Raw genomic sequence first — 27,403 nt, 5'->3', positions numbered from 1 at the left:
CCGGGGCGAGCGGTCCTCCGGGCGTGAGGGCGGCAGCAAGGCCGGCTGTTGCTGCTTCTGCCTGGGCGGCGCCATGAAGGGCAAGGAGGACAAGGAGAAAGACAAGGAGAAGGAAGGCGCAGGGCTGGCCGGCCTGGTGGGCGGCTTGGGCCTAGGCCCCGGCGGAGGCGGCGGAGTGGGAGGAGGCCACAGCCCCGAGAAGAGCCGATCCGCCCAGGAGTACAAGGAGCAAGGGAACCGCCTCTTCGTGGGCCGCAAGTACCCCGAAGCCGCCGCCTGCTATGGAAGGGCCATCGTGAGTAGACCAGACTCCACACTATGCTACACACACCCCGCACTAGAGTATAGACACCCCACATTAGAGTATAGACACCCCACACTATGCTACACACGCTATATTATGGACACCCCACACTAGAGTATAGACAACCCACAGTATATTACACACACTATACTGTAGACATCCCACACTAGTATAGACACCCCAAACTATGCCACATACACTATACTGTAGACATCCCACACTAGAGTATAGACACCCCACACCAGGCCTGTAGCGGGGGGGGGGGGTGTTTTAGGGGTTCAACCCCCCCCCAAATGTTTCAGATTTTTTAAAAAACCTGGTTTACTCATGAATTTTAACTGGTTAACCAAATCCCCATGCTAAGTCTATGAGATGCAAAAAATTAAGAGTCCCTCCAGAACTGAAAGCACTATCTCAAGAAAATATTGACAATTTATTCACACTGTCATTACTTGCAGCAATAGCCGATGTAGTGAAGCAACCAAGTTGGGGGGGGGGGGGTTGAATGCTCTCATTAAAGGTGATGGTACTCACCTTTAAGGCCTTGCATGGTCTGGGGCCGATGTACCTGAGGGATCACCTCACCCCCTACCAACCCCAGAGATCCCTCTGTTCTGAGGACCAAGATTTGTTGGAAATTCCCAGTGTCAAGACCTTGCGTCTAACAGCAACTAGACGAAGAGCCTTTACAGCAGTGGCACCATCACTCTGGAATACTCTGCCACCTGAAGTCCGTGCCTTGCGGGACTTATCAGTTTTCCGCAGGGCATGTAAGACATATCTGTTTCGACAGGCCTTTGATTTTTGATATTGCTATTGTTTTTAAATTGTGTTAGATGTTAGCCATTCTTGTAAGCTGCTCCAAGCCCCAGGGGAGTGGTGGCATATAAATTCAAATAATAAATAAATAAATAAAGGAGGCCAGACTTGGTGGAGGTGGTTGACAGGGATGGAGCTGCAGGCTATTGAAGGCTGCTCTGCCCCCTGCTGTGCTCTTTGCTTCAGCGTGAGCTAGTAGGCAGGTTTCAACCCACCCCCCCACCCCCGGTGTTTTGGACCACAGTTCCCACAATTCTTAAAAGCCAATAGGCTGTTAGGAATTGTGGGAGTTGCAGTCCAAAACATTTGGAGGGCAGAAGTTTGTCCATGTTAGGAACTGTAGGAGTTGAAGTCCAAAACACCAAGTTGGCCTATGACTGCAATATGTACACCTCTATATATAAGGTCTCCTCCCCATAACTAATACTATAACCCAGTCTATACAATAAGTAGTACTTCCCACACTGTACTATATATATAAACTATATATATATATACACACACATACAGGGCTATAGTTTTTCCCTCTATACACACACATATACACTCCCCATAACTAATACTACACAAACACAACACACAAACAGGCCTGTAATATATATCCGCACTCTCTCTCTCTCTCTCTCTATATATATATACATCCAGACAGGCAGACAGGGGTATAATATACACTCACACAGAGGCCTGTAATATATATCAACACTCCTGACAGGAGAATTTAAGAAATAAAAACAAGAGGAATTTATTGATTTAGAAGTACAGAGGGTCAAATAAAATTATGCATGAACTCTGTGTAGATCAGTGTTGGGAACCAAAGTAGTGGGTCACACTGGGGATGGGCTGAGGGATAATTGTATTGTGAGTAGTAGGTTGTCTGTGTATATGTATATATTTGTAATGTTTATTGTGGGTGTATTACGATTTTAAAATAAAAATCTATTTATTTTTTAAAAACTTCTCTCTATAATATGTCAGCACTCTATCTATACACACACACACACACACACACTATACTACAGCAAATTTGTTCCAGAGCTCAGGGAGGACTTTGAACCATGACACCACAGCGCTCTCACCATGACACCACAGTGACAGGTCTGAGAGCTCAGGTTGTGGCTTCTGAACTAGCTGGAATTTTGAAACAGAGAAAGGTCCTACAGAAATGAGAGGTGTTTGTAGCTCGGAGAAGTCATATTTTGGGACTACAGGTAGTCCCCAATTTACAGGCACCCGAATCCTAGTTAAGAACAGGAGACCCCAGGAAGTGAGAGGGGAATTCATACCTGAAAGAGTTATCCCAGAGAAAAGGTCCCTCCACTGAAACTTGCCCCAACCTTTGTTACCACAACAAGCCACATTTTTCAAAATCCAATGATCACAGTAACAGAAAGTGAGAGGGGATCTTCTGAACAAGGGCACAGATAGCAACCCTTATGCTATCTGTTTTTATTTATTTTTTATTTACCTTGCTTATATACCGCTGTTCTCAGCCCAAAGGCGACTCACAGCGGTTCATACCAACAAGAGACAACAAAATTCAATAATTACAGTATAAAAGCAGTTATCAACTTAATAGAGTTGCATAATTAATAGCAATAAACAATTAACAATTACTACAATAGCCATTCACTATAATCTCATCATCAAAACATGATCCAGATTCATCATCCAATGATCAGTTCCAGTGTTCATTAACCAATCATTGCACTCATTGTTCGAATGCCTGCTCAAATAGCCAGGTCTTCACTTTTTTTCGGAATACCATCAGAGATGGTGCTAGTCTAATGTCGGTAGGAAGGGCGGTCCACAGCCGAGGAGCCACCACCGAGAAGGCCCTATCTCTCGTCCCCGCCAGCCGTGCTTGAGAAGCAGGCGGGATTGAGAGCAGGGCCTCCCCGGAAGATCTCAAAGTCCTGGTGGGTTCATAGGCAGAGATAGGTAGCTTGGGCCGGAACCGTTTAGGGCTTTAAAGGCTAATGCCAGCACTTTGAATTGAGCCCGGTAGCAAATCGGTAGCCAGTGGAGTTGGCGCAACAGGGGGGTTGTATGCTCCCTGTGCTCCACTCCTGTTAACATCATGGCTGCCGAGCGTTGGACTAATTGAAGCTTCCGAGCCGTCTTCAAAGGCAACCCAAAATACCTTTCTGACCGCATCTTGGCCTACGAGCCCACGAGGACCTTGAGATCGTCTGGGGAGGCCCTTCTCTCGATCCCGCCTGCATCACAGGCACGGCTGGCGGGGACGAGGGAGAGGGCCTTCTCGGTGGTGGCCCCCCGGCTGTGGAACACTCTCCCGGCACACATCAGACAGGCGCCCTCCCTCATGTCCTTTCGAAAAAGCCTTAAGACCTGGCTGTTCGAGAGGGCATTTAATTAAGTGCTAAGCAACAACATTACGGTAATGAGAACTGGAATGGTATAAGGATGATGAGACTGGCTACGATTCTACTAAGAGACGAAGCGGATTTTTATGTAGTTTGTATTTGTTGTATAGTTATATGTTGTTGATACTGGCCTTTGTAACTGTCTTTTTATGTGTACTGTACACCGCCATGAGTCGCCCGTAAGGGCTGAGAATGGCGGTTAATAAGTGCATCAAATAATAATAATAATAATAATAATAATAAATAATAATAACCCCACGTAGAGAGCGTTGCAGTAGTCTAAACGGGATGTAACCAGAGCGTGGACTACCGTGGCCAAGTCAGACTTCCCAAGGTACGGGCGCAGCTGGCGCACAAGCTTTAGCTGTGCAAATGCTCCCCTGGTCACCGCCGAAACCTGGGGTTTCAGACTCAGCGATGAGTCCAGGGTCACACCCAAGCTGCGAACCTGCATCTTCAGGGGGAGTGTGACCCCATACAACACAGGCTGTAACCCTATACCCTGTTCGGCCTTGCGATTGACCAGGAGTACCTCTGTCTTGTCTGGATTCAATTTCAATTTGTTCACCCTCATCCAGACTGTCACAGCAGCCAAGCACCGGTTCAGGACCTGGACAGCCTCCTTAGTAGCAGGTGGAAAGGAGTGACAGAGTTGGACATCATCCGCATACAGATGACACCACACCCCGAAACTCCGGATGATTTCCCCCAGCAGCTTCATGTAGATGTTAAACAACATGGGGGACGGTATTGAGCCCTGAGGAACCCCACAAGACAAAGGTTGTGGGGTTGAACAGGTGTCCCCCAGCAACACCTTCTGAGATCGATTCTCCAGGAATGACCGGAGCCACTGCAGAACAGTACCACCAAGACCCATCCCTGCGAGGCGTCCCAGAAGGATACCGTGGTCGACAGTGTCGAAGGCCGCTGAGAGGTCCAGCAGCACCAACAGGGACACACTCCCCCTGTCGAGCTCCCGGCGCAGATCATCCACTAAGGTGACCAAGGCTGTCTCGGTACCATGTCCTGGCCCAAAGCCAGACTGTGCCGGATCCAGATAATCCGTGACTACCAAGAATACCTGGAGTTGTGAGGCCACCACACGTTCCAAGACTTTGCTCAAGAAGGGAAGATTGGAAACTGATCGATAGTTGTCAAATTTAGTGGGGTCCAGTGATGGTTTTTTCAACAACGGTTTTATTATAGCTTGTTTTAAGCTCGCTGGAATCTTGCCTTCCCGAAGGGAGGCTTTAACCACCACCTCAACCCACTCTGCCAATCCCCCTCTGGCCTCCTTTAGAAGCCAGGATGGGCAGGGGTCCAGAATGCATGTGGTTGGCCTCATTCCTCCAAGTATCTTGTCCACATCCTTGGGTTTCACCAATTGAAATGAATCCATCAAAACTGGACAAGCAGGTGCTCGTGTTACATCCTCAGAGACTGCCATTAACATGGTGTCCAGACCAGAACGGATCAAAACGACTTTGTCTGCAAAGAACCGAGCAAATGCTTTATAGCAAAAGTCGAGTCGTCAGGGTTCCCACCCTGAGCGGTGGGATTTAAAAGGCCTCTGACAATTTGGAACAGCTCAGCCAGAAGGTTCTTTGCAGACACAATAGTGGCCGCAAAGAAGGCCTTCTTTGTGGCTTTTATTGCTGCGGCATATGCCCTTAAAAAGGACCACAAACCGTGTTCGATTTGGCTCGCTCGGATCCGAACTCCACACACTCTCTAGTTCTCTCTTCCTTCGCTTCATCGCTGCCAGCTCCTCGGTGAACCAGGGAGCTGGTTTAGCTTGGCTACTTGAGAGGGGGCGTTCTGGAGCGATCATGTCAATTGCCCTAGTCACCTCCCCATTCCAGAGAGCAACCAGGGCCTCGACAGGATCACCTACCGAGGCGGCGGGGAACTCCCCAAGAGCCGTCAGGAATCCATCCGGATCCATAAACCTCCTGGGGTGGACCAACTTAATGGGTCCTCCACCTCTGCAGAGGTTAGGGGATGCAGTGAGCCTAAATCTGACCAGGAAGTGGTCGGTCCATGGCAACGGAGAGATGGTTAACTCCTCGACCCCGCCACTTTCCTCCCATCCCTGGCAGAAAACCAAGTCCAATGTATGCCCTGCACTGTGAGTGGGGCCAGATACTTGTTGGGACAGCCCCATGGTTGCCATGGCAGACATGAAGTCCTGAGCCGCTCCTGAAAGGACTGCCTCGGCATGGACATTGAAGTCCCCCAGCACAAGAAGCCGCTGGGACTCCAATGCCAGGCCCGAGACCACCCCCGCTAGCTCAGGTAAGGAGACTGTAGTGCAGCGAGGTGGACGGTACACTAACAGAATCCCTATTCTGTCCCGGTCACCCAACCTCAAGTGGACGCATTCAAATTTTGTTGACTGCGGGATGGGACCCCTGGTCAGAGGGATGGAATCTCTATAGACCACTGTAACCCCGCCTCCCCGCCCTCCGGATCTCGGCTGGTGCTGCACGGAGAAACGTGGTGGGCAAAGCTGGGTCAAATTCACGCCTCCAGCTTCGTCCAACCAAGTCTCCGTAATGCACTCCAGATCTGCCTGTTCATCCAGGATTAAATCTTGGATGAAAGTTGTTTTTCCATTGACAGATCTGGCGTTCAACAGCACCACCTTCAATCCAGAGGGACCGCCATCCTGGTTACACCAATTTACCATATCTGGAGACCAGTTTGGAATTACTAATGTTGTTATACGATCCCTAGGCCGAATTAATGGTCTCCTTTTCCCGCATCTCCCCTTCCCCACCACCACTTATATGGTGGCTCCTCGGCTGTTGGAACACCCCCCCCCCCGATGCCGTATTCCAACATGTATCTCATTGTTGGCTAATTGAGTTGTTGAGGCCTCAGCTTGACATGATCTTCCGTTCCCTCTATCTCCCCCCCCCCCATACTATCATTTCCCAAAATCTCCAGCTCGTTTTGTCCCTTGCCCCTTTCACAATTAACTAGCAATAAGAATAATAAATACACAGGAATAGGAGACCACATGGGTGGTGGCTGTTAAGATACTTCACTAGCGTTTTACAGTTCAAAGTGCAATACTTCACTAGAGTTTTACAGTTCAAAAAGTGCAATAGCTAGTCGTATCCCGTGCAGGCTTAAGCAAGTTCTTAAAGTGCAAGAGTGTAACAGGTATATACTAAAGTGCTAGTTAAAGTGCGGCATGGAGGGAGTTGGTAATGGGTTATAGTGCTCAAGTTGGATAATTAGCAGCAGATTGATTCAGGGAGGTATAATAAGGTGCTATACTAGGCAGATTCTCAGACCATTCAGTGCAATTGGTAGTGCAATTGTTCCCTAAGCTCACCAATGCCACTTAGGCACTGTTGTTATTAGTACAGAATATTGGTACAGAATTGCTTGTGGTTTACAGACATAAATCAATGGATGACAGATGTAAATCAGTGGATGGCTGCTATTAGGCCTTCCGGGAGTGATAATAATGGACGCGATGGAGGGCGTCACATGCACGGCGGCTATTTGTAGATGGTACTGTTCTCAGGTGTAGTCAGTGCAGGTGGTCAAACAACACAGTCGGTCAGCACAAAGAATCGAGCAACACCGTCGGTTAGCACAGGTGGTCGGCCAGCATCGTCGGTCAACACAAGAGGTCGAGCATCAGCGTCGGTCAGCACAGATGGTTGGTCAACACAGTCGGTCAACACAGGAGTCAGGCAACACTGTCGGTCAGCACAGGTGGTTGGTCAGTCAAAGAGTCGGGCAACACAGTTAGTCAGCACAGGTGGATTGGTCAGCACAATCGATCCCCACAAGAGTTGGGCAGCTCAATCAGTGGCTGCAATTGATGAATCAGCAGTAGCGGCCTGTGATGTCTCTGCAGGCCGCTCTCGGCCTCCCCCCGAGGTAGAATTTATACGGAGGGGGTGCCAACTGCAAGGCCGCATCAACTACTAGGCCGCGCCCGGGCCTCTGCCTGAAGGCTAGGCCGCACCCAGGCCTCCGCCAGATGGAGTGCGGGAGACGCTGAGGGAGCGTCAAATTGGGGCGCAAGGAATCCGTGCCTGATTTTTGTTTTTTTGTTTGTTTTTTTTCTTTCATTTTGCTGGAGCGCGGCTGAGCCCCGCCGGGACGCACCCGGGCCCCCGCAGAAGGCGGAACCACTATGGGAGTGCCAAAAGGAGGCACAGGAAGCCCAGCCAGAACGCAGGGAGTCGTTGCCGGATGGTGCTTGCGCTGGTAGCCAAGATGGAAGGACCTGTAGTCCAGCGGCTCCAGCAGTTCCAGCAGGCGAGAAGATCGTGGGCCGAGTGCCGGGAGATGCCGCAAACGCCGCTGGGGACGCCCCAAACGAGCCGCGAGCCGAAAGTCGGAGATGTTGCAAACGCCACCGCAGTGCCGCTGGAGAACGCCATAAAGGCCTGCGAGTGCCGGAGTATGATCCGGTCTCGGCAATCCAGCGGCCCGCCCTCAGCCTATCTAGGCCCGCAGCTGGGTCTCGCCGCACGGCCGCCCCAAACCTCCTCGACAGCAGCAGCTGCGGTCACCAAGCCGGCGAACCGAGTAAATCCAGGGCTGAGAGTGAGTCCAGGGTTGAGAGTGTCCAGGGCAGGGAGGGAGCGGACTCGGGGCCGAGATGGTGTCAAGGTGGTGGCGGCCCTCGCTATCTATCTGTCTATCTATCTATCTATAAAATCTACCTATCTTATCTATCCTATCTATCTATCTATCCAGTCTACCTATCCCATCTTTGTATCTATTTGGAGTCATCCCATCATATTTATCGTATCTTATATATGCTATCTATCTATTTATCCTGTCTTGTCTATCTATCTCTCTATCTGTCAGGAATTACACTTTTTAAATGTCTCTGTTCTGGCTTACATATACATTCCACTTAAGAATAGACATTCAGAACCTTTCTTGTCTGTAATTTGGAGACTGCCTGTATTATAGAAATGAGGGATGTACATAGCTTGGGTAAGTCATAGTTTTGGGACTTATAACACTCAGAATCCCAAGATAACAGATTCTGACCCAGGCAGGTTCTGCAGATACTCATCACAGCAAATAACTGTTGGAGCTTTTCTACAGGGTGCCCCAAAAGTGGCCATATGTAGGAGGAAATAAGCAACTCAGAATATATTTAAATATTATATATATTTATATTGAATTTTTGAGGGTATAATTATGTGTCAGTGTAGAAAGAGGCGACCAATACATTGATCAGGGGTCCTCCAACTTTTTAAACAGAGGGCCAGGTCATGGTCCCTCAAACTGTTGGAGGGCCGGATTATAATGTGAAAAAAAAAGTAAATGAATACCTATGCACACTGCACATATCTTATTTGTAGTGCAAAAAAACCCACTTTAAAACAATATAACAAATAAAGAACAATTTTAACAGATATAAGCTTATTAGTATTTCAATAGGAAGTGTGGGCCTGCTTTTAGCTGAAGAGATAGGATTGTTGTCATCTAATAACGTCTGAGGATGCTTGCCATAGATCAGTGTCTCTCAACCTTCCTAATGCCGCAACCCCTTAATACAGTTACTCATGTTGTGATGACCCCCAACCATAAAATTATTTTTGTTGCTACTTCAGAACTATAATTCTGCTTCTGTTATGAATTGTAATGTAAATATCTTAAATACAGAATGTACATTCACTGAACCAATTTGGCACAAATATCTGATACGCCGACATTTGAATGATGGTGGAGTTGGGGGAGGGTTGATTTTGTCATTTAGGAGATGGGATTTATAGTTCACCTACAATCAAAGAGCATTCTGAACTCCACTAATGATGGAATTGAACTAAACTTGGCACAAAGAACTCTCATGTCCAACAGAAAATACTGGAAAGGTTTGGTGGGCATCGACCTTGAGTTTTGGAGTTGTAGTTCACCTACATCCAGAGAGAATTGTGGACTCAAACAATGATGGATCTGGACCAAACTTGGCACAAATACTCAATATGCTCAATTGTGAGCACAGGTAGAGTTTGGGGAAAATAGACGTTTACATTTGGGAGTTGTAGTTACTGGAATTTATAGTTCACCAACAATCAAAGAGCATTCTGAAGCCCACCAATGATAGAACTGGGCCAAACTTCCCACACAGAATGCCCATGACCCGCGCTGCCCGCCCTCTCCCCAGGCCGGGCCTGCCTTCTCCTTGCTTCAGGACAGGGTCTTGCCTCCTCCTGAAGGCGGGGGAGGCGGCAGGCGCTGTGGCTTTGGGCCCGTGTCTCCTACCTTCTTTCGGCTTCAGGACGGGGTCTCCCCTCGTTCTGAAGCCGGGGGGAGGTGGCAGGGGCACGGCTTTGGGCCCGCATCGCCTGCCTTATTCCCAGGCCGGCCCCGCCTTCTCCCGGCTTCAGGATGGGATCTCGCCTCGTTCTGAAGCTGGGCGGAGGCGGGGCAGGCAGCAGGCGATGCGGCTTTGGAGCCACGTTGCCTGCCGCTTCTTCACACCCCGCGGGCCGAATAAATGCCCTCGGGGGGCTGGGGCTGGCCCGCGGGTCGTAGTTTGGGGACCCCTGACATAGATAATAATTTGTAAAATTTGTAATGAATATTTTGCAAATCAAGGTACAGTACCTTTAGCTACAATATCCCATTTTCCCTATGTGTGGAACTCCCCAGAGATGTCAGAATGGCCTTCACATTACCCTTCCATCAGAAGGCAGATGTCAAGGCGGCTTACCAATGTAATATAATTTTAAACCTAAAAACATTCAAACCTTAAAATAGAATTGAATATCGATTGTATTAAAAACAAACAGTAAAAAATCTTTGAAACTGATTTAAAATATATTCAGAGCTAATACCGCAATACCCACTGACGATCTTAAAATCATCCTCCTTTAAAAGCCTGCCTGAATAAAAAAAAGTTTTATATTGTATTTTACTACATTACTATATTATATTACATTAAATGTTTGTGATGTAAATCCCATCCTCAGGAATTTGGGGTTATCGTTATTTTCCCAACAACTCTGCAAGGTAGATCACCCCAAGGTGACTGCTCCAAGCCACTTTCTGTACAGTTGCAAGTTTAGATTTGAACCCAGGACCCCTCATTCTGGTCCATGATGCTACAGTGGTACCTTGGTATAGTTAACAAAATTCATGGATGATCAAGTTCTATATATGTAGTAGAGTCTCTGTTATCCAACATAAATAGGCCATCTGAACGTTGGATAAGCGAAAATGTTGGATAATGAGGGATAAGGAAAAGCCTATTAAATGTCAAATTTCCTTATAATTTTACAAATTAAGCACCAAAACATCATGTTTTACAACAAATCAATACATGGTAACGTTATGTAGTAATTACTGTATTTACGAAGTTAATAGAATCATAGAATCAAAGAGTTGGAAGAGACCTCATGGGCCATCCAGTCCAACCCCCTGCCAAGAAGCAGGAATATTGCATTCATATCACCCCTGACAGATGGCCATCCAGCCCCTGTTTAAAAGCTTCCAAAGAAGGAGCCTCCACCACACTCTGGGGCAGAGACTTCCACTGCTCAACAGCTCTCACAGTCAGGAAGTTCTTCCTCATGTTCAGATGGAATCTCCTCTCTTGTAGTTTGAAGCCATTGTTCCGCGTCCTAGTGTCCAAGGAAGCAGAAAACAAGCTTGCTCCCTCCTCCCTGCGGCTTCCTCTCACATATTTATACATGGCTATCATATCTCCTCTCAGCCTTCTCTTCTTCAGGCTAAACATGCCTAGCTCTTTAAGCCGCTCCTCATAGGGCTTGTTCTCCAGACCCTTGATCATTTTAGTCGCCCTCCTCTGGACACATTCCAGCTTGTCAATATCTCTCTTGAATTGTGGTGCCCAGAATTGGACACAATATTCCAAGTGTGGTCTAACCAAGGAAGAATAGAGGGGTAGCATTACTTCCCTAGATCTAGACACTATGCTCCTATTGATGCAGGCCAAAATCCCATTGGCTTTTTTTGCCGCCACATCACATTGTTGGCTCATGTTTAACTTGTTGTCCACGAGGACTCCAAGATCTTTTTCACACGTACTGCTCTCGAGCCACCAAAGCACCAAAGCATTGTAATGTATTGAAACATTTGTGGATCCGGGCAGGAAGCAGACTGTGTTAGATAATACAAAAGGTTGGATGAGCTAAGGTTGGGTAAGTGAGACTCTACTGTGTGTGTGTGTGTGTGTATGTACACTTTAATGAGTGCATTCATAATAAAACCAAATACTGATTTTTTTCTAATAAATAGAATTACAAATAATCTAACCTGGGCATTGCCAGATACCTAAGCAAGTTTATATATAATGATGTGATAAAATGTTGTCCCTTATATAAAATAGCAAAACTTGGGTTTGCTTCTTGGAATCTTTTCAAGCCATGGTTGGTGCAGTCTGTCAAAAGGATTTGTGTGGTGTGAGAAGCTGTCCTCGATGAGCTCCATCCTCACCTGTCTGCCACCTTACCCACTTCCCCCAGAATCTGAGGTGTTTGTACTCAGGATCGGATGTGATTCAGCTCCTCCAGGAATGCTTCTCCATGCAATTAACCCCAAAACCACCCCAAGTTCTCCAGGGCGAATGTGCCAAGGTAGATATTTCCTCATTCCCAGGAGGAGGAGGATGCCACAGCAGAACCTTCAGCCAACAGATCAGTAATGGGTACAAACAATTCGAGTCTCAACTTTGAGGTTAGAACATTTTCCAAACAGGGAGGAGGAGGCTAGTTGTTGCATGGGTTACAGCTAAGATTAAGATTTCCATGTTCAGGGTCAGTGTATCTCTGAATACTAATTTCTGGGTAGGAGCAGCCAAAGAGGGCTGTTTTGGGATGTAGAAGTTATATCCTAGAGAAGAGTGTTCTTGTGCTTTCATCTGAGCATGGACTGCTTTTTGGCATGGGGTATCTGTTATGGGAAGGTTTTCCTAAGCCTTTTTCAGACTTTGCCGTCGTTAATCAGCAACTCCGAAACCCTAGACTTCTAGGTATGGTGTTTCTGACTTCAGCTCCCTTGGCTGATACTCAGGGGTTCAGGGAGCTGAAGCCCAAATGCCTGGAAGACCAGAGTTTGGGAAACATTGCATTAAGATCCACATTTATGTGCAGACTGCTATGTGCTAGGTTTTGGGTGTTGTCATTTTTCTTCATCTATTATCTGTCAGGTTTAAATGAGAAGCAAAAATAAGATAGAGAACAGGCTTGTGAATAGTGTGTGAAGTGAATGTGATGAGAATGCTGTTATTGTTGTTGTTGTTGTTTACTACTCTCAAGTTAACTTTAAGTTAGGGTGCTGTTGCTTCTCTGATTGAACCCATCCTTCTGGAATGCAGTCTTTTCCTGCTGCCTCCAGCCTGACATCATTGTTTTCCTAGTGAGTCATGGCTTCAAATAATATGACCAAAGTGCATCAGTCTCAGTTTATTTATCTTGGTTTCTAGACTTGATTGGCTTTAGGACTCATTGATCTGTCTTTTTAGCAGTTCACAGTTTTTTCACCCATACAGTGAAATGAGAAATATTATGCAATGGACAACTATAACTTTAGTATTCAGTAATGTTTCTTGATTCTTGAAGATCTTGTTTGGTTACCTCATAGCTGCTCTTCTAGCTCTTAGTCTGTTTCTGATTTCTTGACTGTACTCTCTATTCTGAGTGATAGTCAAAGTATGCAAAATCTAGAAATATTTACTTTAAAGTTATATGAATTTTATTTAATGTTCAACTGTAAACTTGGTCTTTCTCGAGGTTCTTGAGTTATTCCATTTCTGTAGTAGTATGGCTTTTTATCTACCTATCTTAGATTGTTGATGTTCCTTCATTCAACAATCATGCTTCCTTCCTCTAAGCCTAAACACTTCATAATTATCTGACTTCAAACATCTCATCCTTGTTTATTTTAGCCCTCTCATTCATTCCCATGTATCACAGTGCTTATATATTCTGTTTCTTATGTCTGGCTTTCCTTGATGCATGCTTCTCACATTCCATATTCTTGCTGTTGGTCTGGTGAATAGAAAGATTTGTATGAAAATAGCCAATGGAGAGCTTGTCTGCTATTGTATTCTTTATTTCCCTGGGTTTATTCATTCAGCAGGGCTCCCCAGTGGCAGCAGGGCTCTTATGCTTGAAAGCCAGATTGTCAAATTACACTTTTGAGAGCTGGGTCTTCACTAAGAAGCTCCAGAGCTGAAAAGAGGTGGTGTCTCCCAGAACAGCAATTCTTCAGGGTTGGAAGGACAGAAGGAGATGTTTGATCTTTCCCCGTTAGATCGAGAATACTCTCCTGCCTGCGTGCCTGCCTCTCATTTAACTGAATCCAGCTGGTTCTATGGGGTCATTAAACTGAAATGCAAAAAGGGAGCATTTCCAACCAACTAGTTTCTAAGTGGCCACTCTAGTAGTACATCAAAACTGCATGGTTTGTTTGGAAAACAGTTCTCCCAAAAATGAGTATTGCAGGGCATTTGGGGAGTCTATGTGTGTGGCAGGGCTTTGGCACTCCAGGTATTTTAGACTTCAACTCCCACAATTCCGAACAGCCGGTAGACTGTTAGGAATTGTGGGAGTTGAAGTCCAAAACACCTGGACAGCCAAAATTTGCCCATACCTGTTCTAACCCCTGTATTGATTATTAGAAATAGGTGACAGCTACTGGAGCATACCATCTCCTGAAAGGTCCCTGTTTGCCTTCGTTTATGCTAAATCCACTGCGTGATAAACTCTGCAGAAGGACTCTCTCTTGGGGCTTTGAGAAAACGAAGAACTCTATGCAACCCAGAGGCTTGCTTTGAATTGAAATAATCTACTGTTGCGATATGAGGGAAATAGCAAGGTTGATCCTGACTCCCTTGCTGCATGCAGGCATTTCAACCTTTGCTTAATCATCTTGCTTGCTGTCATGAACTCATACCTTTTTCGTAGGCTGCAGCCTGGTAGACAGTAGGCTGGTATCCATGTTAGGACAGGCAGAGAGGCAAGGGGAGGAGTCACCTCTCTTCTGATTGGGTCTGACTCAAGGGGGGGGGGAGTTGTTGGAGAAATAAGTAGCTTGCCAGCTCTGACAGAGAGGGAGAAGGATTGTAATCTTGAACGAAGCAAGATTAAAGAGAGGTTAGGATTTCAGTCAGGGAATAGTGGGTATGTTTTCTAAGTGAGCTAGCCTGAAAGAGATTAGTTTAGAACAGGGGTCTTCACAGGAATCTGGCTAGGGAAGTCAGAGTGAGAGCCTGTTAACTTGTGCTAAGGCAGATTACAAGTGGGAATTATCTCTCAGGTGTCAGAGTAGTGACTCTGTGTGACAGCCAGGGGAAACTGGCTGGTGAAACTCACTGCTACATAATATAAAAGGGTAGAGTGAGAGGAATTTAGCTCCAGTTAGAGAAAAGGAACCCATCCCGAAGAAACTGTTCGTTTGATAAGAAGATTGTGCTTTAGTAACTGTTTAAGCTTATGTGCCTCGCAGTAGTCTGTTGTTTACCTCATGTTCTTCAATAAACTCATTCTATATTTTCATCGTTGACTAGCCTCAGCCGTGATTAGTTATATAGCCTCAAGTCTGACAATTTTATACACTTTTACAGTCTAGTCACATTCCATAGGGAGCCAGAAGAAAGCAGCAGTGTATTGGGAGAATTCACCTCCGGAACAAAGATCAAACAACTTCTCATAATTTAACATTGAGGTGGTGGCAGGTTACCAAACATTACATACACACTTTACAGCAACACATGTGTTGAGTTGCTTTGAGTCTGACAGGAGGGAATAGAGACGGTGTTCTGTCTCATTCACACACCTTTCTCTCTTATCACATGGGTGGCAAGGTTGGGATAGAAAAGTAAGGTCTCCCCTGCCATCACGTGTAATAACCCTCATTCCTCCTTTACACTTGCCAGTAAACCAAATCTGTTAAGCTTCAGGTTAGCTTTGCCAGCATTGCTCCATGCAGTCCTACTTAATCTTAATCCCAGGAGCTGCTGGACCGCTGTAGAAGTTCACGCCCTGGGGTCCCATCCAGTTCTCTTGTGGGCCCCTTGATTATCATACCCCCTTCCCCATAATACCAGTGACTGTCACCTTGTCATGGTGAGGGGGCTTGCGTGTTCCGATGAACCTGTAGGCACAACAACTGGAGTCGTGCACTCCCAGGAGTGGCTGCGGGGGAGGTCCCAGACCAAGCACAGTCCGAAGACCCAAAGACCTCAACAGCGGAGCAGGCGGAGGATAACATGGCACATGTTACAATGGCTGCAAAGGCTGAAGAAGGCTGCAACAGACTGAGAAGCCACGGTCATTGTGTTAAACTACATCACCAGTGGAACCTCACTCTGTGAAGACTGTGTGTTGATCAGTTGTGCACTGACCTCCACATATTAAAAAAAAAACCCACGCACAGGCGTCTTCCAAAGAAAATAAAAACAAACCAACAAAAGTCCCATGGCGATCAACGAGTGGCGACGGGGGCAGGACTGTGAAATCTGGAAGCCCCTAGTCACAGACTGGCACATGGGCGGTGGGTACGGACTCAGTCGTTCTACCTCAAGGTCCGAGGCAGTTGAGTAGTTCGGCAGCTGTATCCGCGACTGAGCAGCCCTATTGAGGACCCACTCTGCTCACCCCACATGGGGAGGGGGCTAGAAAAGGTGCCCTATACATAGTCTGCCTCTCTCATCCCTGACTGGACTGCCGCGTCTAGTGGGGTCACCACCCTGCGGCCAAAAAAGAAATATGAACTTCGGTACATGGAATGTACGAACACTGATGGACAACAGTGACAGCAAATGTCCTGAACGCAGAACTGCCATCATTGCAAGGGAGCTGGGACGCTTTAACATCGACATAGCAGCCCTTCAAGAGACCCGGAGAGCAGGAGAGGGACAGCTGAAGGAAGAAAAAGTAGGCTACACCTTCTTCTGGAAGGGACTGCACCAAAGAAAAAGACCAAAGACTGCAAGGAGTTGGCTTTGCTATCAGGAATGATCTGGTGAAACATCTGACCGAAGCACCCACTGGCATCAACGAACGACTCTCAACCCTCCAAATTGATCTTGCCAAAAACCAACAGGCAACCATCATAAGTGCCTATGCACCAACACTAGATGCTGATGAAGACATCAAGGAGAAATTCTACTGTCAGCTGGACACCGTCCTATCGGAGATACCTAAGGAGGACAAAATCATCCTCCTGGGGGACTTCAATGCAAGAGTCGGGCGAGACTTCGACCTGTGGCCAGGGACCATAGGAAAAGACGGGGTTGGAAACAGCAACTCAAACGGCATCCTGCTTCTCACCAAATGTGCGGAACACAACCTTGTCATCACCAACACGCTCTTCCGCCAGAAAAACAAGTTCAAGACATCATGGAAGCACCCCCGGTCAAAGGATTGGCACCTCTTAGACTATGTAATCACACGTGCCAGAGACCGCCATGAGGTGCTCCTCACAAGAGCCATGACAGGTGCTGACGACTGCTGGACTGACCACAGGCTAATCCGATCAATGATGGCTCTCAAGATTGCCCCCAAGCGCAGGCTCCAAGGAAGAAAGACAAGGCGCAAAATGAACACCCAAGCCCTTCAGGAGCCCTCCAGACGAGCCCATCTCCAAACAGCACTCAAGAACCATCTACCCACAGAACACCCCGAAAATGTTGAGGAACTTTGGAACAAACTGAAGACCTCCATCATCACAGCCTGAGAAGAAACTATTGGATATCAAACCAAGAAACATCAAGATTGGTTTGACGAAAATGACATCGAGATCCAACAGCTAATTGACAAGAAAAGGAAAGCCTTCCAAACATGGCAGAGAGACATCAACTGTGCTGCTAAGAAAAAGATCTACGCCAGTGCAAAAGCTGAAGTCCAAAGAAGGACAAGAGAACTCAAGAACATCTGGTGGACAAAGAAGGCTGAAGAAATCCAACACCTGGCAGATACTCATGATGCTCAGGGATTCTTCAAAGCCACAAAGGTCATCTATGGACTAAGAAACCATGGCATACAGCCTCTACGCTCATCAGATGGAACCAAACTCCTGAAGGACCAAAAGTCAATTGCACTACGTTGGAAAGAACACTACCAAAGCCTCCTGAACCGCAGCTCCAATGTGGCCGAAGAGGTCCTCTCACAAATCCCGCAACAACAAACCAGGGATGAGCTTGCAGCACTGCCTAGTCTGGAAGAAGTCAGCAATGCCATCAGCCAACAAAAGAATAACAAAGCCAGCGGACCGGATGGGATCCCTGCTGAAATCTTTAAAGAGGGAGAACCCGAGCTGACACACCAACTCCACCAGCTCATAGAAAAAGTGTGGGTGACCGAGAAAATCCCAGCAGACTTCAACGATGCCACCATCATCACCCTCTTCAAAAAAGGGGAAAGAACAGACTGCGGAAACTATCGAGTTATCTCCCTTCTAACCTCTGCTGGGAAAATTCTTGCAAGAATCCTTGCAAACCGCCTTCTGCCCCTCTCAGAAGACACCCTCCCAGAATCCCAGAACGGCTTCCGCCCCTCCAGAGGAACCGTGGACATGATCTTCACTGCACGACAGCTCCAAGAAAAATGCAGAGAACAAAACCAACCTCTGTACATGGCATTCATCGACCTTGCAAAGGCATTCGACACAGTGAACCGCAGCGCTCTCTGGACCATCCTCCAAAAAATTGGGTGCCCAAGCAAATTTGTGAATAACCTGCAGCTCCGACATGATGGCAACAGTCTTGGACAGCAATTGCTCCCAAAGTGACCCATTTAAGGTGGAATCAGGTGTCAAACAGGGATGTGTTATTGCCCCAAGTTTATTCTCCATCTTCATTGCTATGATACTTCACCTTGTTGATGGGAAGCTTCCCACCAGAGTGGAAATCATCTATCGGACAGATGGCAAGCTATTCAACCTCAGCAGACTGAAAGCCAAAACCAAGGTCACAACAACATCTGTTATAGAACTCCAGTATGCTGATGACAACGTCGTCTGTGCGCATTCAGAAGAAGATCTACAAGCCACTCTAAACACCTTCGCAGAAGCATACGAGAAGCTCGGCTTGTCACTGAACATTGAAAAAACCAAGGTGCTTTTCCAGCAGTCACCAGCCACCCCCTCTCCAATGCCAGTGATACAGCTTAATGGTGTAACATTAGAAAATGTTGATCATTTCCGCTACCTTGGCAGCCGCCTCTCCACCAAAGTCAACATCGACGCCGAAATACAACACCGCCTAAGCTCTGCAAGCGCAGCATTTTTCCGAATGAAGCAGAGAGTGTTTGAGGACCGGGACATCCGTAGGGATACCAAGGTGCTTGTTTATAAAGCTATTGTCCTCCCAACCCTGCACTATGCCTGTGAGACGTGGACTGTCTACAGACGTCACATGCAACTCCTGGAACGATTCCATCAGCGCTGCCTCCGGAAAATCCTGCAAATCTCTTGGGAAGACAAGCGGACAAACGTCAGCATGCTGGAAGAATCAAATACCACCAGCATTGAAGCGATGGTTCTCCGCCACCAACTCCGCTGGACCGGCTATGTTGTCCAGATGCCCGACCACTGTCTCCCAAAGCAGCTGCTCTACTCCGAACTCAAGAACGGAAAACGGAATGTTGGAGGACAGGAAAAAAGATTTAAAGATGGTCTCAAAGCCAACCTTAAAAACTCTGGCATAGACAGTGAGAACTGGGAAGCCCTGGCCCTTGACCGCTCCAGCTGGAGGTCAGCTGTGACCAGCAGTGCTGCAGAATTTGAGGAGGCACGAGTGGAGGGTGAAAAAGAGAAACGTGCCAAGAGGAAGGCGCGTCAAGCCAACCCCGGCCGAGACCGCTTTCCACCTGAAACCAATGGCCTCACTGCGGAAGAGGATGCAGAGCAAGAATAGGGCTCCACAGCCACCTACGGACCCACAAGAATATTGGAAGACAATCATCCTCGGAAAGCGAGGGATCGCCTAAGTAAGTAAGTAAGTAAGTAAGTAAGTAAGTGTCTTTTGGTTTCCCAGCTTTATACATTTCTCCTTCCTTCATTTTAAAATCTTTTCCTAAATCTCAATTACTAATATCAAGAGCTCTAAGCTAAAAAGTGTTGTTCTTTCTGATCTGACTGATTTATCCTTGACCCCATCTGTCACTGGATTGCAGCCCTTGATTTGCAAATTCCTGAGTCTAAACTTTGTAGAGTGTCTTTTTCCAAGGGGGAAAAAAATAGATACCAAGAAAGGTAGCAGGTTTCATCAATCTTTGACTTGGTTCCTTGGCAGATATCCCCGTGGATATCTGAAACTGTATAGTAACAAAACCTATATTTTGACTATACTTTGACCGGAGGTATATAATGGAATCATCCTGGATCAAGGATCGGATTCACTTGCTTTCAATGCTAGGAACTTTTGATTGGTATGTTCCCAATGATGGTACTGATTTTGACCTTCTCTAGGCAAGAGATGAAGAAATAATATATTTCGTTGGGGTCAATCTGGCAGATATGGATTATGTTGTACACAGTTGGACTAGATATCGAAATTAACCTCATCTCGGCTAATTTTGTGTGTGTGTGTGTGTGTGTCAGGAGAGACTTGAGAAACTGCACTGCGCTTCTGGTGTGATAAAATTGGCCATGTGCAAGAAAGTTGCCCAGGGAAGCCCAGATGTTTTGATGTTTTATCATCCTTGTGGGAGGCTTCTCTCATGCCCCCGCATGGGGAGCCAGAGCTGACAGAGGAAGCTCAACCTGCTCTCCCCAGATTCGAACCACTGACCTATTGGTCAGCAATCCTGCCGGCTCAAGGGTTTAACCCATTGTGCCACCGGGGCCTCTATCTTGGCCAATAATTCAGTTGAAACCAAAGGTTTCAGGCTGTCCAGATGTACTTTGGGTTTTTAAATTAAACACCCAGAATCCATTAGTCAGAATGTTGTGCAGGCCAGATGTTGAGCATCAGAATTGGACAGAGGTCACAGATTTTCCATTTCAAAAACAATTTCTTCCACCCTGCCTTAGTTTTACCTGCAAGGAAGAAAATGTGTGTGCATTGACCCCATGAAAAATAAGAAATCCATGCTATCTATTTTAGATCTCAACCCATTTGTCCTAGATACCTTGAGGCCGGCGAGAATGAGGTAGTTGCTGCAGCAACTGCAGAGAAGGATCTCAGGCCATTCTCCCCTTTGGATGCATTTTTTTGTGTGTCCCTCTGGAAAGAAGGCTTCCTTCTCCTTACTGTGTTAATAAAACAGGCGAGATGTTGTTTTGGGCAACCATTTTCCAAACCATGCTGCTAACATAGCTGTAGAGGAGTTTTTGATGTTTTGGAGATGCAATATTTCCCTGCCACTCCACAGGAAAGGGCAGCCATCTTTTTTTCCACCTCAGTGATGGCTTTTTGCGCTCCTTCCCTTTTCAGAATCGGAATCCTTTGGTGGCCATCTACTACACCAACCGGGCCTTATGTTACCTGAAGATGCAGCAATACGACAAGGCTTTGGCTGACTGCAAGCATGCCCTGGAGCTGGACAGCCAGTCGGTGAAAGCCCACTTCTTCCTGGGCCAATGCCAGATGGAGATGGAGAACTATGACGAGGCCATTGCTAATCTTCAAAGAGGTGAGCTGGAATGGCTGAGTGAACATCCTCTCTCTCTCTCTCTCTCTCTCTCTCTCTCTCTCTCTCGAGTCCCAAATAGGGAGACCCATTTGAAACTGGAACAGTGTTCAGTTGCATTGTTTTGTTTGTTATGTTGATAATTCTGGATTGTTTATATGTCCCAGGAGTACAGAGTGGCAGACAGAGTGGGCCCTTGGTGTCCACTGAGGTTTAGTTCCAGATCTATCAAAATCCATGGATGCTCAAATCCAGTTACGTATAATGGCATACTAAAATGGCAAGATCAAGCTTTGATTTTTGGAATTTTGTGTGTGGATATTTTCAACCTGTGGATAGTTGAATCCATGAATGCAGAATCCATGGATATGGAGGGTCGACTGTATGGACTTTACCCTCATTTTTATACCTGGTGACCTTTGACATTGCTGAAGTCTACCACTGGTATTCCTCTTAAACTGAACTCCTTGTATTTGCAGTTCGGGTGATGTTCTTAGAATTCTATCTTGTGCTGCATCAAATTACAAAGACTGGGATTCTGTACAATGCAGCCGTGGCCCTTTAGGTGGAATTATGGTGCCATAACTGTGTAGTAGTGTGAAAAAGCGCTTAGCAAACAGCCTTGCTTTTGCTTTCCTCCTTGTAGCCTTGCAAGCAAAAGAGAATGCGGTGTCCTCATTCCTAGTCTAGGAACCTGTGGCTTCCTATTATGGCTGATCCAGCTCTGAAGCCTTGTAGTGAACATGTTGCCTCTCCTAGCTTTTGGAAGTTTTCTGGTTCTGCCACATTCCTTTCTTATGTAAGAACTTGGATGAGGCATTTGCCCAGGAAGTCCAACTCAGCTTCTCCTTTCGAAAAAGATTTCATGATTCCATCCTTTGGAGTGCTGGAAGTGCCCGAGAACTCTAGTGTCCCACCCAACCATAAGCCCCAGGATTCTCTAGGATGCAGCTATAGCAGTAAAAGTAATATATAGCACAATTGTTCAGCATGAAAAGTCCTTGGATGCAATGCTTGTATTTCTGATCTCAGTTTTTTGATGCCACCTCTTTCTCTGTCCCTTCTCCCCTTTCTCCCAGCCTACAACTTAGCCAAAGAGCAATGTTTGAACTTTGGGGACGACATTCCAAGCGCTCTGCGGATTGCCAAGAAGAAGCGTTGGAACAACATTGAGGAGAAACGGATCAACCAGGAAAACGAGTTGCATTCCTATCTTACCAAAATTATCCTGGCGGAGAAAGAAAGGTATAGGGTCCTGTCTACAGCAAAGGAGGGTGTGGAGAGTCTTTGTATTACAATCACATAATGCAGTCTTTGTAATATAATAACTTGGTGCATATGCAAATATGCATAGTGCTTCATGCTCCTTAGCACCCATTACAACAGTCCCATAAGGGAGGTTGGGATTGTTGTCTCCAGATTGTAGTGTGTTTATTGGCGGGGGGGGGGGGGGGGAGTTTAAGTCTGAGTGAGAGTAACTTATCTAAGATTGTCAAAGGAGGTCTTCCAGGTGTTGCTGGAATGCTTGCAAGGCTACCCATCATCTCACTACAGAAGGGTTGAGTAACCCTCTTTTTTCTTGTTAAGGGCAATGTTTCTTCTGTTTGGGTGGCAGGAAAAGGGAGTCCTCCTCAAATCTTTTTTCTCTGCCTCCTCCTTACCCAGTTTGGAAAAGTTGGGAATGGTGACGGACTTAGACAGCAGACTTTCATGGGTAAATATAAATAGTACATTGAATAACAAACATGATATGAAGAACTTCTTAATGAGTATAGATGGCTCTACCTTGAAAATTAACACGACTAGCCATAAATTTTGTTATTGATACTAACCGTCTAATGGTGGGAGCTACTCTTCTGCTGCTGTTTTGAATAAAGAAAACTTTCTGCAGCACCGTCAAACATGATACAGTCTAGGAAATGTTTATATCTCACAGGGAGCAATTTGTTTTAGTTTAGACTCAGGCTTGATTTCCCCCAGAGCTGTATATTCAGGTAAGCTTTAAAGATGGCTGTCCAATGTAACTCCACTGTGTGCAGGCAGAGTGGCATCCATGTATTATATGTTGTTGTTAACTCTGAACTTGGGAAAGTTACTTTTCAACAGCTCCTGGACCCCCAAGACAGTGTGGTTCAGGGATTTTGGGAATTGTTGTTCAAAAAAGAGCTGTTCTCTAGTTCTCTCTGCCACATGGGAGGCGTCCATGCGCCATAGCAGCCTGTTTGTCTGGCTGGTTCAGTATTGCTTGCCTTGCATGGCCACGTTCTCAGGTGGAAGTATTTCCCATTGCTTCCTGCTTGGATCCTTACCTGGAAGAGATTGAACTCAGGATCTTTGCAGTGCAAAGCAGGTGCTGTCCTTCACCTTGGGTTTCCTCCTGATTGACTTGCTATTGTCTCTGCTTCCCTCGTAGGGAGTTAGATGAATGCCGACAGGCACAGGAAGAGGAGAATGTGGACAAAAACCGAAGCCGGGCACAGCTGGCCAACATTGAAGCCAAACATGTGAGGACAGGGTATCATTTTTGGTCCAGGGTCAACTTTTATTGGAGACGGGTGGGCATCCTGTGGCCTTCCAGAGATTACTGGACATTGGTGCCCATTGGCACTAGCAGGCCAAGAGGCGTCGCAGCCTCTAAAGGCTCATAGGTTGTCTTCCTTGGTGCTCCGTTCGCAGGAATGGTGTCACTTTGTATTTCTCTACAGTGACTGGAATGCTCTTTTGCGAATGCACTTGAGGATTGCACTCATGAACTTTTTATTTGTAATATTCCATGAGGAGGTCTCCAGTATTGCCTTGCAGAACAGTTTTGCTTGGCAGCACCATTTGTGTTGGGCAGTACTGCCACTGGGCTACCTGCCATTGTATTTCCTTCTCCATCGCCCAGGCCCTGGCAGAGCTCTCTGCTCTCATCACCTCTTAAAAGGGATATTGGCCCATTTCAGCAGCACTGAAGTAGAGAAAAAGGAAGAGTAGTTTTCTTCCTATGCTACAAAAAAGATAAATGTGACATTTTAGTATGCTGGTTGGCAATTTTGGGCATTCTATTCCCTCCTAGCATAACTTGACTAAGATACTGATGAAGCAGATTCTGAAAGGGAGATTCCCAATTTGGAAATATAGTCTGTGCTTTCTTTTTAGCAAGGAACATGTTTCATTTATATGGGGTGTGTGTGTGCTTATATGTCCTTTATTTTATTTGTATTTTAACTTTGCTTGTTGTTATTATTATTATTGAAATGTGAAACCCATTGCGTGGTCTTGGACCAACATCAAGGTTTCTTTGCTTAATGAAAGAAAAACAGAATATAAATGCAATTAATTAATCAAAGAAATATCAAAGAGTTATAGGAAAACTTTTTGTTTATGTTAATCATATAAGGAATCTCCCCCCCCCCCCCCTTCCAGGTTTACCTTACTGGGAAGTTGCCTGTGTTCTTGCCATTTTCAATCTCTGTTGGGCTTTACTGCTCTGCTGGATGGCGATGGTGGGAGCTGTAGTCTCCCACATCTGGATGCATTACACTTTGCTAAAAGCGTTTGTTTCTGTTCCAGGAGAAATACCTTGCAGACATGGATGAATTATTCTCCCAGGTGGATGAGAAACGGAATGTGAGCTATAGATAAGTTCCTAGGGCCAATTTGGGTCCTGCATTTGGCCTTTTAAAGCCCTTATTTATGGTGTAGCTAACTGTGTATCTAATTTCCACTTTTCATGGTTCTAGACATCCTCCTTTCAGTTAAGATGACTAGTGACTTCAGATATTACTTTTCCCAGTGGCAGTGCCTCGCTTGCAGAGCTTTGCCTTGGAGGTCCAATTGGGACTTACTCTGGTCTGATCAAGTTAAAGCACAGTTTTTTTATCATAAACCTTTGACTTCTTACAGTTCTGTCCAAATTTATGTAGACAAGTGCCTTATTGTTATTTTAATGTGTTGATAAGATGAACAAATAAAATAACCCCCAGCTGCCCTAGCAAGCATTAGCAGTCATAGAAAATTCAGTATCACCCTCACCTGCCCTTGCAGTGGGGAAAAGGTGCCTGGTTGAACTGGGTCTCTGATCTCTCCTGTCTCCCCTTCTTCCTAGAAACGGGACATCCCTGACTATTTGTGTGGGAAGATCAGCTTTGAACTGATGCGAGAGCCCTGCATCACACCCAGTGGCATTACCTACGACCGGAAGGACATAGAAGAACATCTTCAGGTAACAGAAGGGCTGTAGCCGTTTGCGTGGGCGGCGGCTGTAGGAGACACTACGTCTTCGCTCCCACATTCCCTGGGAAATCATAATGGGCAATTCATACTGAGACTCCAGAAAATTTTGGAGCTGCTAGACCAGGTATAATAATTGATACAATCAATCCCACATCGCTGGAACCAATTATAACGATCGACTAAATCAGATCTCACTCACTGCCACCAAATTATAAAGATTTATTCAGATCACTAATCAATGCTGCCATCAATATTAAGAGCAACCACCAATTGTCAAGGGTTAACCAAATTTTAAAAGGCTTATTTACTTTGAAAGTATGCTGCCACCATTAGTTTCTTCAAAAGTTGCTTTTGTAATCTTCAAACTTTGAGGCACACTTGAGTCAGGTTTTGATGAACAATAATCAACAAAGTTTATTATTTAGAATGGGTACAAATGCAGTTAAAATCTGGGCTGTTTCAGAAAGTTGTGTCTTAAAAGCGTGACGGTTACATGAATAGTTCTGTTTTTGTTACTTACTTCTCTCCCTCCAACAACAAGAATCCTAACAGGACTGTCTCTGCCAGAGATTCTTCAGTAGCCCAGATAAATCTAGCCTGATTCTATCCTGCTACTACCCAGCTATTCTCCTAATAGCTGTCAGTTTGCTTTAGCTACCCTGCTAGCAAACTCCTGGCCAGACTTAGGCCTCTTCTTCTAACTCTTAATGCCACTACTCTCCTAACCCCCTTTCTCTTCAAACCCCAAACTCCAACAGCTCTCTATAATTTAAAACGGTCCTTTTTTCCCTCTCAGAGTCTCCTAAACTTCGCCCCCTTTTTCTCCACCAATCCCGGCCATTCCCTGCTGGCTTCTTGACTAGGCCACGCCTCCCTGCTCTGAACTACACTAAAATGGCTGCCGAGGCTTCACCATGCCCACATCCTATCTGTATTAAGCTTTCAGGTTTCTCTAGGCCCTCCATCCTGCCTGCTAAAAGGTAAGACTTCTTTACGCAGGCAGACGTTTTGGACTACAACTCCCACAATTCCTAAGGCCGGATGGCAATCTGTCACGGGCGGGGGGTGGGGGAATGGTTTGTTTCTCCATTCATCTTACCGTTTGATTCTGTGATCTGTCATCCTTATTCCCGCCTTCATGACTCTTTCTACGTCCTTTGCAGCGTGTCGGCCACTTTGACCCAGTGACCCGAAGCCCCTTGACCCAGGACCAGCTGATCCCCAACCTGGCCATGAAGGAGGTGATAGACGCATTCATATCCGAAAACGGCTGGGTAGAAGATTACTAATGACTCTCGGAGGGGAGGGAAAGAGGCGAGGTGTGCCTGGCTGCCGACTGCTTTGGACGGCTCTCTGAACTCGCTGGGCCAGCAGCAGCCCCATTCCTTACTCTCGTATTTATCTGTCTGCCTGCCTGTGCCCATTCTTTTGGCAACGCCTGGGCTCTGTTGGCTCTGGGAAGCGAGGGCCAGAGAGCTCCGAGGCCTCCCAGTTTCCTTGGCTTCTTTTTGTGGCTTGGTAAGATGGGAAGAAGGAAAGCTTTGGCCCCAGCCTTGATGCAGCAGAGACACCTGGGCAGGCCTTAAAGAAGCGAGGCGAAGAGGGAGGCCCATCCTTTGGAACCCGTCATGGCCCACAAAGGACAATCCCACGGTGCCCAAGCTGTGCCTGCGCCCTTTCACTTGGCACACATCTCCCTTCCATAACAATGCTGCTGATGTCGTCGGGTCCGGCTCCTGTGGTAAGCGAAATGCCAGAGAGGCCGGATCCATCTCCTTCCTCCAGTCCCCAGCTTGGCTTTGAGCTGTCATTTCTCGCCTGCTTTCTCTCTCTCTCTCTCTGTACAAAGGTTTTATTTTTTATTTCCTCTTTCCATTTATTCAGGATAAGCTGGGTGGATTCTTTTTCCATGTTTTTTTCTTTCTTTGTAAATAAATATCAAGGAGGGAGGGGAAGTGGGCACACCAAGAGATTATTCTGCAGGCGTCTACTGGAATTTCGGTTTTGTTGGGATCAGCAGTTCTCCTGTTTGCGTGCCCATTAAGTTCCTTCCAGGTAGTTGTTTTATCAATTAAACCACTCAAAAAGAA

At 46.3% G+C, this 27,403-nt stretch overlaps 1 protein-coding gene across 2 annotated transcripts; it reads left to right on the top strand.

Moving 5' to 3' along the window:
- Positions 1-73: 73 nt before the first annotated feature.
- Positions 74-27,403, top strand: LOC137095173 (E3 ubiquitin-protein ligase CHIP-like). 2 transcript variants are annotated; one of them, XM_067461530.1, is made up of 8 exons: positions 233-295; positions 4,086-8,082; positions 20,900-21,098; positions 22,175-22,340; positions 23,509-23,599; positions 24,651-24,707; positions 25,186-25,302; positions 26,477-27,403. In XM_067461530.1, exons 2-8 carry the CDS (start codon positions 7,726-7,728, stop codon positions 26,600-26,602), a joined length of 1,113 nt encoding a protein of 370 aa, XP_067317631.1. In that variant the 5' UTR covers positions 233-295; positions 4,086-7,725; the 3' UTR covers positions 26,603-27,403. The 2 variants fall into 2 exon arrangements, with proteins under 2 accessions (XP_067317632.1, XP_067317631.1); XM_067461531.1 differs by lacking the exon at positions 4,086-8,082 and having other exon boundaries at positions 74-295.

The sequence above is a fragment of the Anolis sagrei genome, chromosome Y (genome assembly GCF_037176765.1).
Source record: "Anolis sagrei isolate rAnoSag1 chromosome Y, rAnoSag1.mat, whole genome shotgun sequence".
Taxonomy (NCBI): Eukaryota; Metazoa; Chordata; class Lepidosauria; order Squamata; family Dactyloidae; genus Anolis; species Anolis sagrei.
The sequence above is the reverse complement of the archived record's forward strand: the minus strand, read 5'-3'. Positions and strand labels throughout refer to the sequence as shown.